Source organism: Eretmochelys imbricata, chromosome 11 (genome assembly GCF_965152235.1).
Source record: "Eretmochelys imbricata isolate rEreImb1 chromosome 11, rEreImb1.hap1, whole genome shotgun sequence".
Lineage (NCBI taxonomy): Eukaryota > Metazoa > Chordata > Testudines > Cheloniidae > Eretmochelys > Eretmochelys imbricata.
In genome coordinates this window covers 40,159,417-40,175,100 of record NC_135582.1, presented here as the reverse complement: position 1 = coordinate 40,175,100, position 15,684 = coordinate 40,159,417, and the positions used below count along the sequence as shown (strand labels likewise).

Genomic DNA, 15,684 nt, shown 5'->3' with positions numbered 1-15,684 from the left:
GATACCCGGCAAAATATATTTTTATCACACCTTTTGTCCACAGGAGCAATGATAAAATGCTCGCAGACAAAATTTCTGAGGGTGTTTTTCCCAGTAACCCTTAAGAGTACAATTCCCCTCCCCCGCCACCAAGATTAGCCAAATGAATGCTGACATGGGCATTTATATGTGTATGTGCATACAGATTTCTGTGTGTAGATTTCTATGCAGCATAATCCAGTCTCCAAAAGTTTAAGTACTAAAAGATACTTACTTCATTACAATATCCTCTAGAAATAAAGTCGTTGCATAAAAAAATTATAATCGAGACCCTTGTTGATTTTTATAACAATTGTCTAACAGCTTAAAATATAAGAAATAACAAGGAAAACCAAGAGAATGATACTGCAGAACCTTAAATAAAAACACTTGGGGGCCTGGGAAACGTAAGTTTCTGGGATGTATACATTCTCATTCAGCACCTTTGTTACTTGATGATTTATTAATGTTGTTAGCTATTGTGTTCTCATTTTAACAGTTGCTGTTCTTTTACTTTATAAAGCAACACTCTTCTTTTCTGCTAGCAGCCCCCCTTTTGAAATTGTTGTTCTCAAAAACAAGGTAATTTGGAAGCCATTAACCTTTCTCCATTCCAGGTGGTATTATACTGGGGCAAATTTTCAAAGGGTTCCTACTTCATGTGCATGTAGAATTTGTCAATATCCCCATGTGAGTGCACAGAACACGCATTTTCATGTGCAGAGTTTGTAATTCTGTGCCCACCTATCTGCTCTGAGAACTCTTATGCCCATTTGTACATGCAGCTGCCCCTTTTTTGCTTGGGCAGAAACATGCAAATTTTGTGTATGAACAAAACAGAGGCCCTTTAAATGTTTGTCTTCCTCTATTTCTGAATTTAAGCATGGGATTTCTTTTAAAAGTGCATGTTTTCCTTTTTGGTGGTTTCTCTTAGCTCATAATTCTCCTTTTCTGCTGAGTTAGGGCCTGATCTTGCACCTTCAAAGTCAGTGGGAGAAAGACTGGGCTTCTTGCTAGATTGTGCTTCTAGGGATAGCCTTAAGCAATAGCCAGTGTGTGAGCTGGAGGAGCCCAGGAGGCAATGTACCCAAGAGATACCCCTTGGAGGTGCAGTGCCTCTATGCTCATATCTTGTATTAGAGGAGGATGTTTCTCACAACAGCTCTTTTCAGGGTGCAACATACTCGCTCCTCCCCCACTTAGCACGCAGCCAGGTCCACTGGCTGGCTGGTAGGAGGAGCAGAGCCATTGCTTCCACACTTTCCATCCATTTGCTTGTGGGATGGAGGGGAGTGTCAGGAATGCAGCTCCTACCCTGCCCCCCTTCCAGGAGCTGTGTTGTGAGAGAGTCTTCTGTGGCCCTGCAGGGATGTAGGCAACCTTACCCCTGTGCAGCTGTGGAAGACCAGGGCACAATTGAGTCCTAAATGATGAGTGTTTTACATTTTAATCTGAGGTTTGCTCAATTTTAAACTGTTATCAGATTACATGCCTTGCAGAACACACAGTCCTTCTAAGAAAAAACGAGGAGTCCTTTTGGCACCTTAGAGACTAACCAATTTATTTGGTGCCACAAGGATTCATAGTTGTTTTTGCTGACACAGACTGACACAGCTACTGCTCTGATCCACCAAAATTTCAGGGCAAGAGGATGCTAGACTTTTCCCCTCTCTGCTTCCTGCCAGCATCTTCAGACAAGTTTCCCCTACCAAATTCCCCTCCATCGACAGATCTCAAACTCTTCCTTTTATTCCCCTAGGATAGGCATTGGTAATCCACTGTGTGTATGGTATAAATACCTAGATAGATAGCTGGATTAGAGAGAGAGCTTCTTGTCTGCTTCCTGCTCCAGAGTCTTTGATCTTCCTTTCCAAGAGAGACAGCCCAATCCACCCTATCCTGGCAGGTAGCCCAACCCATCCTACCTTGGTAGCTGGCTGTTCATTCAGCTGTATGCCATGCATCTGCCTGCTGCTTTACCTGTAACTCACTGCAGGTCCAGGCTTCCTCTGATCATGGGGGATCGGATCTCAAGAATCTTACTTTAATCCATCCTTGATGTTTTGCTAAAGAGGAGGAAAGGACTCATTTCCTCTCCCCCCATTTTATACTATTTAATAAAAGTTCCTTGTGCATTTTTGTGCCTTTGCATCTTTGTAAAAAAAAAAAAAAATTGTTCTTCCTACTGAAGCTGTTTGTTAGTGTCTAGCATTTTTTGGTGATTGAAGACAGTCCCTTCTCACTGAGACCTCAGAAACTACATGTTGGACCTAGTGGCGAGAGAAAAGCAGTGTTTGGAGTTACACCAGTGTCACATTTTATTTTCTAAGGATGCAAGGAGTTGTAAGTAGACTGACCAAATTATTGAAACCTGGAGGGATGTTGTTATTTCGAGACTACGGAAGATACGATACATCTCAGCTTCGTTTTAAAAAAGGTATTTCCTAAGAGGCGTGCGTTTGTTTAGTATTTATTTTGCACATCTTTTAAAGGGACAGCCAGTCTTTCTATTCACAATTTTTGTCTTTTAGGCCGCTGTTTGTCAGAGAATTTTTATGTACGAGGAGACGGTACCAGAGTTTATTTCTTTACAGAAGGTAAAACAAATTTCAGTTTTATAGAAAAGTTCTGAGTGTCTCTTTAGATGACATGGGGTTCAAAGCCTCTTAAAAAGCCATTTAAGTAATTTTCCTAGCCCTTCAACTCTCCATTTTTCAAAAACATGAAGCTCATTTTTGTGGAAGATCTTTTCTTTTACAGCATCAGACTTTGATTCCCTTCCTCAGCTGTGTCATTGAAGCTGAAGTTATCATGCTTCAACTCTCTTAATTTAACAGTAGTTTGAGTGCCTCTTTACCCTGTATAAGTAAGTTACCTCTGCACTAGCATCATTGCTTTGTATCTGTCACTGTCTCAGATTAATGAATGGCCGCTACAGAGCTGGCAGAGGGAGCACACAATTGTTTTTATGGGACTAGTAAAAAGTTTTTTCCATTTTATTCTTTTTAAATTCCTAGGACTGGGTTGATTAATTTTAGCAAGAAGTAGGTCTATACTGGGATATTAACAGTTTTAACTAATTAGGTACCTTTATAATAATTCTTGGAGTATCCAGGACTATGAGTCACCTGATTACCTCCCTGCCTCCAGTGAGAGGGAGAATTGCTTGTGCTTAACTTTCAGCTCCCTGACATGTCCAGTCTGTTAGCCACCCAAACAATCTCTTCTGCGCTCTGCCAGCCCTAACTTTGCCTTGCAGGTAAACCATAGGTGCACATGAGTCCTTGATCCCCTTTGAAGCATTTCCCTGTAGTGTTCAACCCCTTATCTACTGAACACCCATAGTAACACCAGGCCTGCTGTCCCCAAGGAACAGTGTGCACACCATCTTGAATGATTCATAGAATAGAAGATAGAATATCTGGGTTGGAAGGGACCTCAGGAGGTCATCTAGTCCAACCCCCTGCTCAAAGCAGGACCAATCCCCAATTTTTGCCCCAGATCCCTAAATGGCCCCCTCAAGGATTGAACTCACAACTCTGGGTTTAGCAGGTCAGTGCTATCCCACCCTCCAACTCAGGATCAGCTCCTTGTACAACACCACAGCACTGAGATATATTTATAGTGAAAACAATAAGAAGTTTATTATCAGCAATCAAGATTTAAGAGGTAGTGAGTAAGAATAATAGAAATAGGTGGGTTATATAAAACAAAATCATAATACAATCCACAGAGACTAAATTTAATAGGCTAATCTCCAATCTAAATAAGTTTGTCTCACCCAGATGTCGTTTGCAGTGCTTCAGCCAAGCCTGGTTGTGATCCATTTTCATTAATACATTTGCACTGGTCGATGACTTCCTAGGTGTAGGATAAAGGGTGTCTTCCTTGCCTTCATTTTATATTCCCTAAAGTTCATTGCTTGTACCTCAGAGTCCGGCCAATCCCCACCATAGGTTATTCTCTAGTGCACTGTCTCCCTGCTGACTTCATATCTCCTCTCTGACTTTGTATGTAAATGCCTTCCCTTTGTGTTAACTTATAGTTCTTAATTTGCACACAGACCAGCAGAGACAGGTGAATAAACATCCTTTGTCTGACAGAAACCTGTTTGTCAACTCTGCCTTAATACAGACTTGAGGAACATATTTTTAGTATACATACAAAACTTCTTACATAGTATTTGTACATACCTTGCACAACAGTATTAATGACCAGTGTAACCCGGGCTTTCATTTAAGACCCCACATGATATTCTTTGGTGAACCAGAATGTTCATACCATAATCGGGATATTCCTGTAACTCCCTTGCCAGTTGGCACTGAGGCGTTTATGGGTCATAACCTTCAACCTACTTTTGATAGCATCCGCAATTTTATGCAGGTATAACTCTGACTTTCATGGTGCTAGCTCCTGGTGCCCTAACAAGGGCATGAGATCCAAAATCAGATCTCTTAAGGAAATAGCATTACGCAGCTAAACGGTGGTTCTTAGGAGCTGATTGTGTTCCCATGACCTATACATAGAGCAGTCTCAGTGTGTGGATCTTCCCCCTCCCACGGGTCTGTGGACATGCAAGTTTTACTACGTTTTGAGACCTCTGAAGAGTCTCACCTCTAATGCTTCCTTAAAGATCCTTCCTACTGTGAAAGATATGTTTGAAAATATCTTTGAAGTAAAAATGCTGGGACAGATAATGGACTGTTGATTTACTTCTGGCAGATCCTGACTGTCTCTGGCAGGTATCTCTGGCTTGAGTAGAATCACCCACAGCTCTGTGAATGACTGTTGGCCTCTTGGGGTTATTAGCAACCAGCAAAACCTGGCAGAGGAGGACTGGCCCTACACCCAGCAGCCAAGGATTTGGGGAACGCAAAGGGGAGTTTTATGCTGCCTATACCTCCCTGGCCTGCACTGTGTGCAGTACAGCCGGAGCCAAGGGTCTGGCCTGACAGCTGTGTAATATGAGACTGGGGAAGTGAGTAGGAGGGATTAAGATATTAGCTATGGTGCGGCGGGGAGGAGGTGGGGAGGATGTAGGGGGAACCCTAACATGCCATGAGATCTCTTAATCATTAGCAGAAAATGAGGAGTGCCTACTGTGGTAAATTCGGGCTCCATTTATACAGCTTATGAAATCTGGTTGCTATTGTGAACTTGTGTTATTAAAAACTGCTGGGTCATGAGTGCCTGTATGTATGTGGATCCACCATTACTGACAGGTCCTGTAGCGGGTACACATGAGAGAATAACACTGGGGAATATTTAATGTTAATGATGGCACTTTGACCACACAGAGGCTATTCTAAAAAGCAGCTGCATCCTTAGAAAACCGGTTTTAGCTTCACCCCTTGAAGGTAGGAGCAGTGAAAAGTTACCTAAAGGACAGAACAAAAGAAGTGGGGGTTGGGGCGGGATTTAAATAGCAAGCCACACAGGAACAGAGAGGTCCAGATAGGAAAAGAAAGCATGAGATAGGAGGGAGCAAAGTCACCCAGCATGTAGCCGCCTCATGGGGGCAGTGGAGCCCTGCCCACTTTTCTGAGCCTAGATGGCCCCAAGGACTCTGGACAGCCCAAGGGACTCTAACTGCAGCCCCAAGAATGCCCTGTAGTGGGAAGGAAATTGCGGCAGGGTGTGTGGTCTTCATTGTTTTGTATGAGTTGTATTCTCTTGTTTTCTATGTGATTAAGTATAAAAGAGTATTAATGTGTTAGACTCTGTGCAAAGTGTGTGTTTGTGTTAACTGCTTCACAACTGCTGTATGCCCTTGAGGGAGTTAAACTGTTATCAGAAGCTTCAGACCTTTAAGGTGGAGTTCACAGGATGGGGTTCTAGGCAGCAGGTCTGTGCTCTGAGGCTTCATCTATACTACAGTACACACCACTGCCTGTGGCATGTAGCAACCTGCCTCAGCAAAAAGCAAGCTGCGCCCACACTGCGGGGTGTAGCTACGAGTTTCAATGGGAGGCTGTGGCAGAGAGGAGGCAGCAGGTAAAACTCCCTGCTGTCAGAGCCCTTCACTGCATCAAGGAAAGGCTGTCGGGGGGAGGCAGTGGAAAAAGGTTCTGTCAGAGCTTTTCCTCCCTTCTGAAGTCTTTCTCTATTGTGGGGAAGGCTCCAGCAGCGGGGGACTGGCAAAGCCTTTCCTCGCTGCTGGAGCCTTTCATGGCGGTGAGGCCTTTCCCTGCGGCCTCCCCCCTGCAAGAACCTTTCCTCACCTCATGGAAGAGACTCTGGGAGAGGGCAAAGGTTCCAGCAGCAGGGAGCTGGTGGAGCCTTTCCCCGCCTCCTTTCCCTGCCAGAGCCTTTCTCCACTGGTGGAGTCTCTTCCTGCAGAGTGGAAAGGCTCCAGCTGTGGGACATCACATTGCTCAAAATGGCAGTGTAGCTGGAGAGGCAGGGCTTGGGTGAATAGAGAGCATAAGTGTCTTTTCTCCACTTGTCTACACTGGGCCTCTCTGGCTAAGCTGCTGTTTAAAAAAAATGAGGAGTACTTGTGGCACCTTAGAGACTAACAAATTTATTTGGGCATAAGCTTTTGTGGGCTAAAACCCACTTCATCGGATGCATGCAGTGGAACATACAGTAGGAAGGTAGATATACACAGAGAACATAAAAAAATGGGTGTTGCCATACCAACTGTAACGAGACCAATTAATTAAGGTGGGCTATTATCAGCAGGAAAAACAACAACAACCTTTTGTAATAATAATCGGGATGGCCCATTTCAAAGAGTTGATAAGAAGGTGTGAGTAACAGTGTGGGGGGGAAATTAGCATGAGAAATAGTTTTTACTTTGTGTAATGATCCATCCACTCCCAGTCTTTATTCAAGCCTAATTTAATGGTGTCCCGTTTGCAAATTAATTCCAATTCTGCAGTTTCTCGTTGGAGTCTGTTTTTGAAGTTTTTTTGTTGAAGAATTGCAACTTTTAGGTCTGTAATCGAGTGACCAAAGAGACTGAAGTGTTCTCCGACTGGTTCTTGAATGTTGTAATTCTTGACGTCTGATTTGTGTCCATTTATTCTTTTGTGTAGAGATTGTCCAGTTTGGCCAATGTACATGGCAGAGGGGCATTGTTAACACATGATGGCATATATCACATTGGTAGATGTGCAGGTGAACAAGCCTCTTAAATACCTATTCAGGGGACACCATCATAGGACCTAATTACATCAGCCACACCATAAGAGGCTCGTTTTATACAGTAGTTTACTGTGAAAACCAAGGGGTACGTCTACATTGCAATAAAAGACCTGCAGCATGGCTGCGGCTGGCCCATGTCATCTGACTCAGGCTTGTGGGGCTCGGGCTGTGGGACTCTGAGACCCCATGAGGGGATTGTCAGAGCCCACGCTCCAGCCTGAGCCCAAATGTCTACTGTGCAATTTTTAGCCCTGCTGCCCAAGCCCCTGAGCCCTAGTTAATTGACCCAGGCTCTGGGACTTGGTGTTTTTTGTTGCAGTGTAGACATATCCAGAATTATCAAAATGTCATATATTTGCCATCCTCAAATCCTGTGTAACTTAGAGCTCTGAAGAAAGGTTGTTATAAACTATGAGCAATATGATCTGGACCCAAGGTGTGAGATTTTATACCATATTATAACTCAGTGATGCCATAAAGGTGGTCTCTTTTACAGAAGGATTTCTCATGGACTGTTCTAGCTCTGGGTTATCAGATGATAAAGCAGAGCTGATTCCAGCTCTGATGAACTGTGTGTTAAATTGGTAAATTCTTTAACTGGCTGTATCAGTTTGTTTTATAATTATAGTAATTCTACTTCTCATTTGGGGAACAGATGAAGTCCACAACATGTTTACCCTGGCTGGGTTAGTTGAAGTGCAGAATCTAGTTGATCGACGATTACAAGTCAACAGGAAGAAAAAAGTGAAAATGCAGCGAGTTTGGATACAAGGCAAGTTCCAAAAACCATTTCAGCCACCTCAGAATAGCCGCCAATCGGCACCCTCATAGCTAAATATATAGTATTCCCCAGAGACCAAAACAAGTGAGTGCACATATATTTCCTGTGGATCCTGTGTTAACTGCTGAAAAGGCAGGAAAAATGTTGAACTGAAAGCATTTTCTTAAAAAAAGTGTACTTTTTTGTTGTTAAGAAGTGATGTGGGAAAATGTCTCTTGTCTTGCTTGTATACATAATAAAATGGCTGTGCATTAACCTATTCATATCTCAATGACCTCTTATTATTTGGTTTGAATAGTTGAACAATAATATTAATTTTGTGTCTGGGAGCATTGTGCTAGGAGATTTGTGTTAATTTATGTAGGTGGTGAATGAGTGTGTGCTCCAGTGAAGGGCCATGTCTGTTTGGGGTTCTTATGTATGCTGGTTGTGAGTGGTTGTGTTGATTTGTGTTTGTTGGGGCTGTACTGGAGATTTGTGTTGATTTTTGCAGGTGGCAGTTAGGCACACAGGTGTGGCATTTGGGCGAAGTAATCCACCATCTGTGTGGTCTCCCTCATATAACCAGTTAGGTTGTTGCATGTAAATTAGCTGTAGAGTAAGAATGGTGACTGGTTGAATTACCTCTGATATCACACTGGTTTAAGACTCTTGGCATGGCATAGACCAGGGGTGGGCAAACTTTTTGGCCTGAGGGCCACACCGGGGTGTGAAACTGTATGGAGGGCTGGATAGGGAAGGCTGTGCTTCCCCAAACAGCCTGGCCCCTGCCCTCTATCTGACCCCTCCCACTTCCCACCCCCTGACTGCCCCCCTCAGAACTCTCTACCCATCCAAACCCCCCCCCCCACTCCCTGTCCCCTGACAGCCCCGACCCCTATCCACACCCCTACCCCTGACAGGCCCCCCCCCCCGGGATTGCCACACCTATCCAACCCCCCGTCCCCTGCCCCTCCCCCCCCGAACCTCTAACTATAAGGATAGTTAAGCACTGGAACAGGCAATTTAATGGGGCTATGGAATCCCTGTCCTTGGAAACTTTTAAGAATAGGTTAGACACATGTATGCCAGGGTTGGTCTAGGTATACCTAATCCTGCCTCAGTGTAGGGTGATGGACTACATGAGCCTCTTGAAGTCCTTTCAAGCCCTACATTTCTGTGATTTCTTCCATTATGGTAGATGTGAAATGTCCCTAATTTGTCTAAATATTTTTATGTTACACTTTTAATGTATTCTGTCCAGGTAAGTTATTTTAAATATGTGACATAGGTCTGAGCTTTCCCCTCCCTCTCACAGCATATAGCATGGCAGAAGGTAGGAAATAATGCCCATTGCATCTTAATCTCTTCCATTCTTCTCAGTGCCAAAATGAAGTCTTTAAAACTTTTTATCTATCAAGAGCATTTTAACTCGCAGGAGTTATAGATGGAAAAGACCTTACTAGATCATCCAAACCATTTTCCTTCCCATTCATCTAAAATGTGCTTTTGTTTAAATTTCTAGACCCTTGTTAGGGCCTGGGGTAGATTACAGAAACATAAGTCCTTGTTTTCTACATTCACACAGAAGAATTTTGTGGACTTGATCCTGTATTCCTGATAAACATGTAGCTCCTGCGGAAGTCAGTGGGAATTTTGTGTGCACTGTGCCTGCAATGTCTGGCACTAAATCATTTACCCACCATTGAGACTTAGCCACATGTAGGTTGAAAAATGGTAGCTCTATTACTGCACAGATATGCTACACCACTGTTCAGGACAAGAAGTGAAGAATATCAGTTTTATTGTGAACTGTAATGGGGATCTTCAGGAGACCGAATGTAATTACCCCCAATTGAAATTTAACCAGGACACAGGGAGGGTAACATCCCTACCACTGCAAAAAGTGTTGTGAGATCTTTCCTGACCACAGCTGGTCAGCACCTCAGGACACCTCATGCAAAAGACAAATTGGTTAAAAAATGCAACAAATCAACACAATATAATATTGGCATAATCCATCTAACTGTATAATATGTTGTTTTGGCTGGGCAAGTTTATTGATCTTATTCGTGGAGGGATGAGCAGTCCACTGTATTAGTATATGATATTGTTTTGTTTAAAAATATTAATGTAATTTTTAATTGTTGCAAGGGCATCCAGAGCATGGGAAAGTGCCTTTTGGTTGAATGATTAACAGTGAAATAAACAAAATTATCTAATAATCTTTAAAATTTAGATTTATAATAAAATGTACTTTAAAACAATATTTTTCCACTTTAAAGGATGACAGATCATGTGCTCTAAATTAAAACTATAATCAGTAATTTAGTATCTAATCCTTGTGCATTCATCTTTCAAACTCAGCAGGAGTCTCATGGTGACAAAACACTATGTGTCCAGTTTCAGAGGTTTTCCAGCTTGCCTCCCTCTGATGTTTTAGGTTCAGTCTGCTAAGGACAAATATTCAACAGACTCCTTCTAAGTGTTCCATTAACATCTTTGAACGAGAGATGGATTGGCTCTGCATCACACGTCCTGTTAATATTAGTTTACTAGTCTGTAGTGCAGAAAAGTCTTTTCCATGTGTCTTCAGACGTATCCAGCTCTAATGTAATCCTTACCAATATATCATATTAATTCAGAAGATATCATCAACTCCAAAATATCTGCTATAATTTGTTGCCTTATAAATATCTTGGATATGTTAATGACACATTTGTGTAGTTTCAAAACAAGAAATATTAAACTTTTTTTGTTGATTGCTTTTAAAATACAGAATAACTCCAAAAAGCCTAAAGGTAACTGCAGGTCATAATCAACAGGATCATAAGTCAGTTAAAAATAGAATAACTGTAATGTATATAATATATGTAAAGCTCCTTAGGTGGTGACCTGAAAATCACACAAGAAAGGAATGTCAAAAATGAGACAGCCCTCCATTTATGTGGGTGGAGCAGAGCATATTGCAGCCAAAATTGCTTATTTCTCCTGGTCTGAATCAGAAACAGCTCAGAAACAGCTGAAGGTTGCAAAATAGAGAAACCCATTGTGTGATGTATTATCACAATAGCGTAATGTAAACAACAGTAAAGTCAGTATAATAGATGCATCCAGGATATCGTATCATTATTCACAGAAGAGAGACGGGTTTCTGAGCCCTCACCCAATGTCTTAGAATCCAGACACAAAGCAATATGATCTTCACTGTAGGGAGATGCAAATAAGTTCCACAGAGCACACAAACATTTCACGTGGTTTTAAAAAGAAAAAACACCCTGAGAGGCAGGTGCTTTTCAAAGCGAGTCCATGAGATATGACCACTTGAACTAGTATTTAAAGCAATAGACACCAATCCTTCCAGTCTTAGTCACTTAACATTCAGTGACAGAGGGCAAGAAGCAGGTGAGTGAATAACCAAACATCAGTGATATTTTAAAATGGTTTTGAACATATGTAACTTTGAATGCCATCCAGCCCGTGGAGTCCCCAAGGTCTCTTCTTTCTCCCTTTTGATTTTTGTCTGACAGGTAAGCATGGTGCAGTCTTAGCATCATAGTTTTTCTGTCAGATATTAACTACAAAACTAAGAAAAATTATTGTCTTCTAAAATGGCAAAATCAGTATTCACCGGCTTAGCGGGAGAGGTGAAGTTTTGAAGTAAAAGAATCTTTATTACTCTTGGCAGTGTTAAGGACCAGCTTACTTTTAAGAAAATCAGATAAGCCTCACAGATAAAAAGCAGTAAGGGATCCCAAGTTAGGTCCTGATCCTGCATACCTTGTACATTTAAAGCTCCCATTGATATCAGATGTTATGTTCTAAAGTAAAGTAGCTCTTTGTTTTTCATTCAAGTCAGCAATATCTAATCTAAGGCATGATTCAGGCCTGTAACTAAACTGCACTGTAAATCAAGTCAGAGATTAAAGCTTCACTGTGTTCCTTCAGTCCCTAAATTTGGCTATGGGTTTTAGGCTATTGTACAATCTGCATAGTTTAGGAAAGAGTAAACATAAATACACATCTGCTGATACATTATATTAACTTTCTACACTATATTACTAATTCTATGCATGGCTGAAACAAAAAGCATTTTCAGTTGTGGAAGTTCCTACATGATGATGGTGGTGATCATTGTTAAACTCCAGAGGATGTTACAGTCTTATTTGTATGTGGGTAACATGGATTTTCCATAAGCTCAGATTAACAAAAACCCATTCACTCTGATTTAGATTGATATGCTGATAATGGATATAGGATCTCTGTGTGTGTGTGTATGTATATGTATATATATATATATATGTTTCTAGTTTTAACAAATATATGAAATATATGATGAAACAAAAACTTGCCTTTTCGGCATGATTGACCAGTTGAATTCTCTTAAGGCCTGGAACAATACAGGCTTCACTTATTGGCTGTTTCTGCTCCATGCATTGCAGTTAGAGTGCTGAATGGTGGCGGTTTCAGAAGCCATAGGATAGGCTAGTAAGTATAGGACTGTGGTTACTCCAATGGAAAAACAAATGATCAGAGTAGTCTGAAATGTTATAAAAATTAATAAGGGGAGGAATGGAAGAAGTATGGCTGTCAATTAATTGCAGTTAACTCACGCAATTAACTAAAAAAAAATTAATCGCAATTAATTGCACTTATAACAATAGAATACCCATTGAAATTTATTAAATATTTTTGGATGTTTTTCTACATTTTCAATATTGATTTCAATTACAACAGAGAATACAAAGCGCACGGTGCTCACTTTATATTCTTGTTTTTTAGCAAATATATGCACTGTAAAAATTATAAACAAAAGAGTATTTTTCAATTCATCTCATACAAGTACTGAAGTGCAATCTCTTTATCATGAAAGTAACTTACAAATGCAGATTTTTTTTTAGTTACATAACTGCACTCAAAAACAGAACAGTGTAAAACTTTAGAGCCTACAAGTGCACTCAGTCTTACCTCTTATTCTGCCAATTGCTGAGACAAACAAGTTTGTTTACATTGACGAGAGATACTGCTGCCTGCTTCTTATTTACAATGTCACCTGAAAGTGAGAACAGGTGTGTGCATGGCACTTTTGTAGCTGGTGTTGCAAGGTATTTACATGTTAGATATGCTAAACATTCGTATACCCCTTCTATGCTTCAGCCACCATTCCAGAGGACATGCTTCCATGCTGATGATGCTCATTTCAAAAGTAATGCATCAATTAAATTTGTGACTGTACTCCTTGGGGGGAGAATTGCATGTCTCCTGCTCTGTTTTACCTGCATTCTGCATATATTTCATGTTATGGTAGTTTCGGTTGAAGACCCAGCACATGTTCATTTTCAGAACACTTTCACAGCAGATTTGACAAAATGCAAAGAAGGTACCGATGTGAGATTTCTAAAAATAGCTACAGTGCTCTACCCAAGGTTTAAGAATCTGAAGTGCCGTCCAAAATCTGAGAGGGACAAGGTGTGGAACATGCTTTTAGAAGTCTTAAAAGAGCAACAGTCTGATGTGGAAACTACAGAACCCAAGCCACCAAAAAAGAAAATGAACCTTCTGCTGATAGCATCTGAACTCAGATGATGAAAATGAATGCATCATTTTCAGTGATGCATCAGTCCGCACTGCTTTGCATCGTTAACAAACAGAACCCATCATCAGCATGGACACATGTCCCCTGGAATGGTGGTTGAAGCATGAAGGGACATAAGAATCTTTAGCGAGTCTGGCATGTAAATATTTTGCAATGCTAGCTACAACAATGCCATGCGAATGCCTGTTCTCACTTTCAGGTGACATTGTAAATGAGAAGCAGGCAGCATTATCTCCTGCAAATTGTAACCAACCTTGTTTGTCTGAGCAATTGGCTGACCAAGAAGTAGGACTGACTGGACTTGTAGGCTCTGTGACAGGGTTGGGCCAGATGGCTATAGGAGAGTAATAGAAGGCAGATATATAAGCCCCAAGCTAAGTAGGTCCTTTTTCCCTGGGTAAAGTAACAGGGAAGGTTCCAGAACAATCAGGAACCTTCTGGAGATAATTAAGACAGGCTGATTAGAACACCTGCAGCCAATCAAGAAGCTGCTAGAATCAATTAAGGCAGGCTAATCAGGGCACCTGGGTTTTAAAAAGCTCACTTCAGTTTGTGGTGTGCGTGTGAGGAGCTGGGAGCAAGAGGCACTAGGAGCTGAGAGTGAGAATGTGGACTGTTGGAGGACTGAGTGTACAAGCATTATCAGACACCAGGAGGCAGGACCTATGGTGAGGATAAAGAAGGTGTTGGGAGGAGGCCATGGGGAAGTAGCCCAGGGAGTTGTAGCTGTTGCACAGCTGTTCCAGGAGGCACTCTAGACAGCTGCATTCCACAGGGCCCTGGGCTGGAACCCGGAGTAGAGTGCGGGCCCAGGTTCCCCCCAAATCCTCCCAACTCCTGGTCGGACACAGGAGGAGTCAACCTGGACTGTGAATTCAGAAAAACAGCCAAGCTGAGGGCTGCTGTGAAGCTCTAAGGCGAGCAAATCCACCAATAAGCGCAAGACCCACCAAGGTAGAGCAGGTTTCAGAGTAACAGCTGTGTTAGTCTGTATTCGCAAAAAGAAAAGGAGTACTTGTGGCACCCTAGAGACTAACCAATTTATTTGAGCATGAGCTTTCGTGAGCTACAGCTCACTTGAGCTGTAGCTCACGAAAGCTCATGCTCAAATAGATTGGTTAGTCTCTAAGGTGCCACAAGTACTCCTTTTCTTTTTGCAAGGTAGAGCAGGAACTTTGTCACAGCTCTAAGTTTTACATTGTTTTATTTTTGAATGCAGTTTTTTTAACATAATTCTACATTTGTAAGTTCAACTTTCATGTTAAAGAGATTGCACTACAGTACTTGCATGAGGTGAATTGAAAAATAATCTTGTTTTGTTTTTTACAGTGCAAATATTTGTAATAAAAATATAAAGTGAGCACTGTACACTTTGTATTCTGTGTTGTAATTGAAATTAATATATTTGAAAATGTAGTAAACATCCCAAAATATTTAAAATAAATGGTATTTTATTGTTTAATTGTGCGATTAATCGTGCAATTAATTTTTTTTATCGCATGATTAATTGCGATTAGTTTTTTTAATCGCTTGACAGCCCCAGGAAGAAGGCAGATGTTCTGTCCAGATGCAAACTGGAAACTCTTTAACCTGTATAATAACACTCCTTGTCTTGACTTTATGAAATTTAACTTTTTTTATGTAGTAATCACGGATGTAGTCTCAAAGTATTTGCAAATACTCTAGTGTTGGTATTGAGAGCAGATGCTACCAGTATTGCCAAAGGGGGGGGGGGGGGTCCAATGAAATGGTTGCAACAGTAGGCAGAAAGAAACCACAAAGAGAATTATAGGGGAAAGTGCAACCAACCCTAAGAATGGTTTATTAATTAATTTACAGGGACAAGGAAAATGAGGGTGTAATGTACAGAATGTCCCTACTATAGAAAAAGGATGCTAATTGGAACAATAGTATTGATCTCTTGAAATCTGAGCTTGTTCTTTCATAAGGTACATGCCTATTGTCCTTTTTTAAGAGGCACAAGCCTTTGTGTTTCAGCACGTTTTTGGCCCTTGGCCTCATAAAGTTGCCAGTGGGAACAGATAAGGGGCTTTGTTGGAAGATAAAGCAGTTTTGCCATAGCAAAAACACTGTAGTAAAAATACCGAATTTGTAGTGTTCACAAACAGGCTGGAATCAGGCTTTGGTTTTTTGTTTGTTT

The 15,684-nt window shown here is 41.3% G+C and overlaps 1 protein-coding gene across 2 annotated transcripts in view; it reads left to right on the top strand.

The window, feature by feature from the left end:
* Window positions 1-8,207, top strand: part of METTL8 (methyltransferase 8, tRNA N3-cytidine) — a 43,385-nt gene extending 35,178 nt beyond the window's left edge. For both annotated transcript variants that reach the window (XM_077829748.1, XM_077829749.1), the window contains 3 exons: window positions 2,349-2,455; window positions 2,550-2,615; window positions 7,823-8,207. In XM_077829748.1, coding sequence (XP_077685874.1) covers window positions 2,349-2,455; window positions 2,550-2,615; window positions 7,823-7,998 — 349 coding nt within the window. In that variant the 3' untranslated portion in view covers window positions 7,999-8,207. The remainder of the gene's footprint in view (window positions 1-2,348; window positions 2,456-2,549; window positions 2,616-7,822) is intronic.
* The last annotated feature ends 7,477 nt before the right edge of the window (window positions 8,208-15,684 follow it).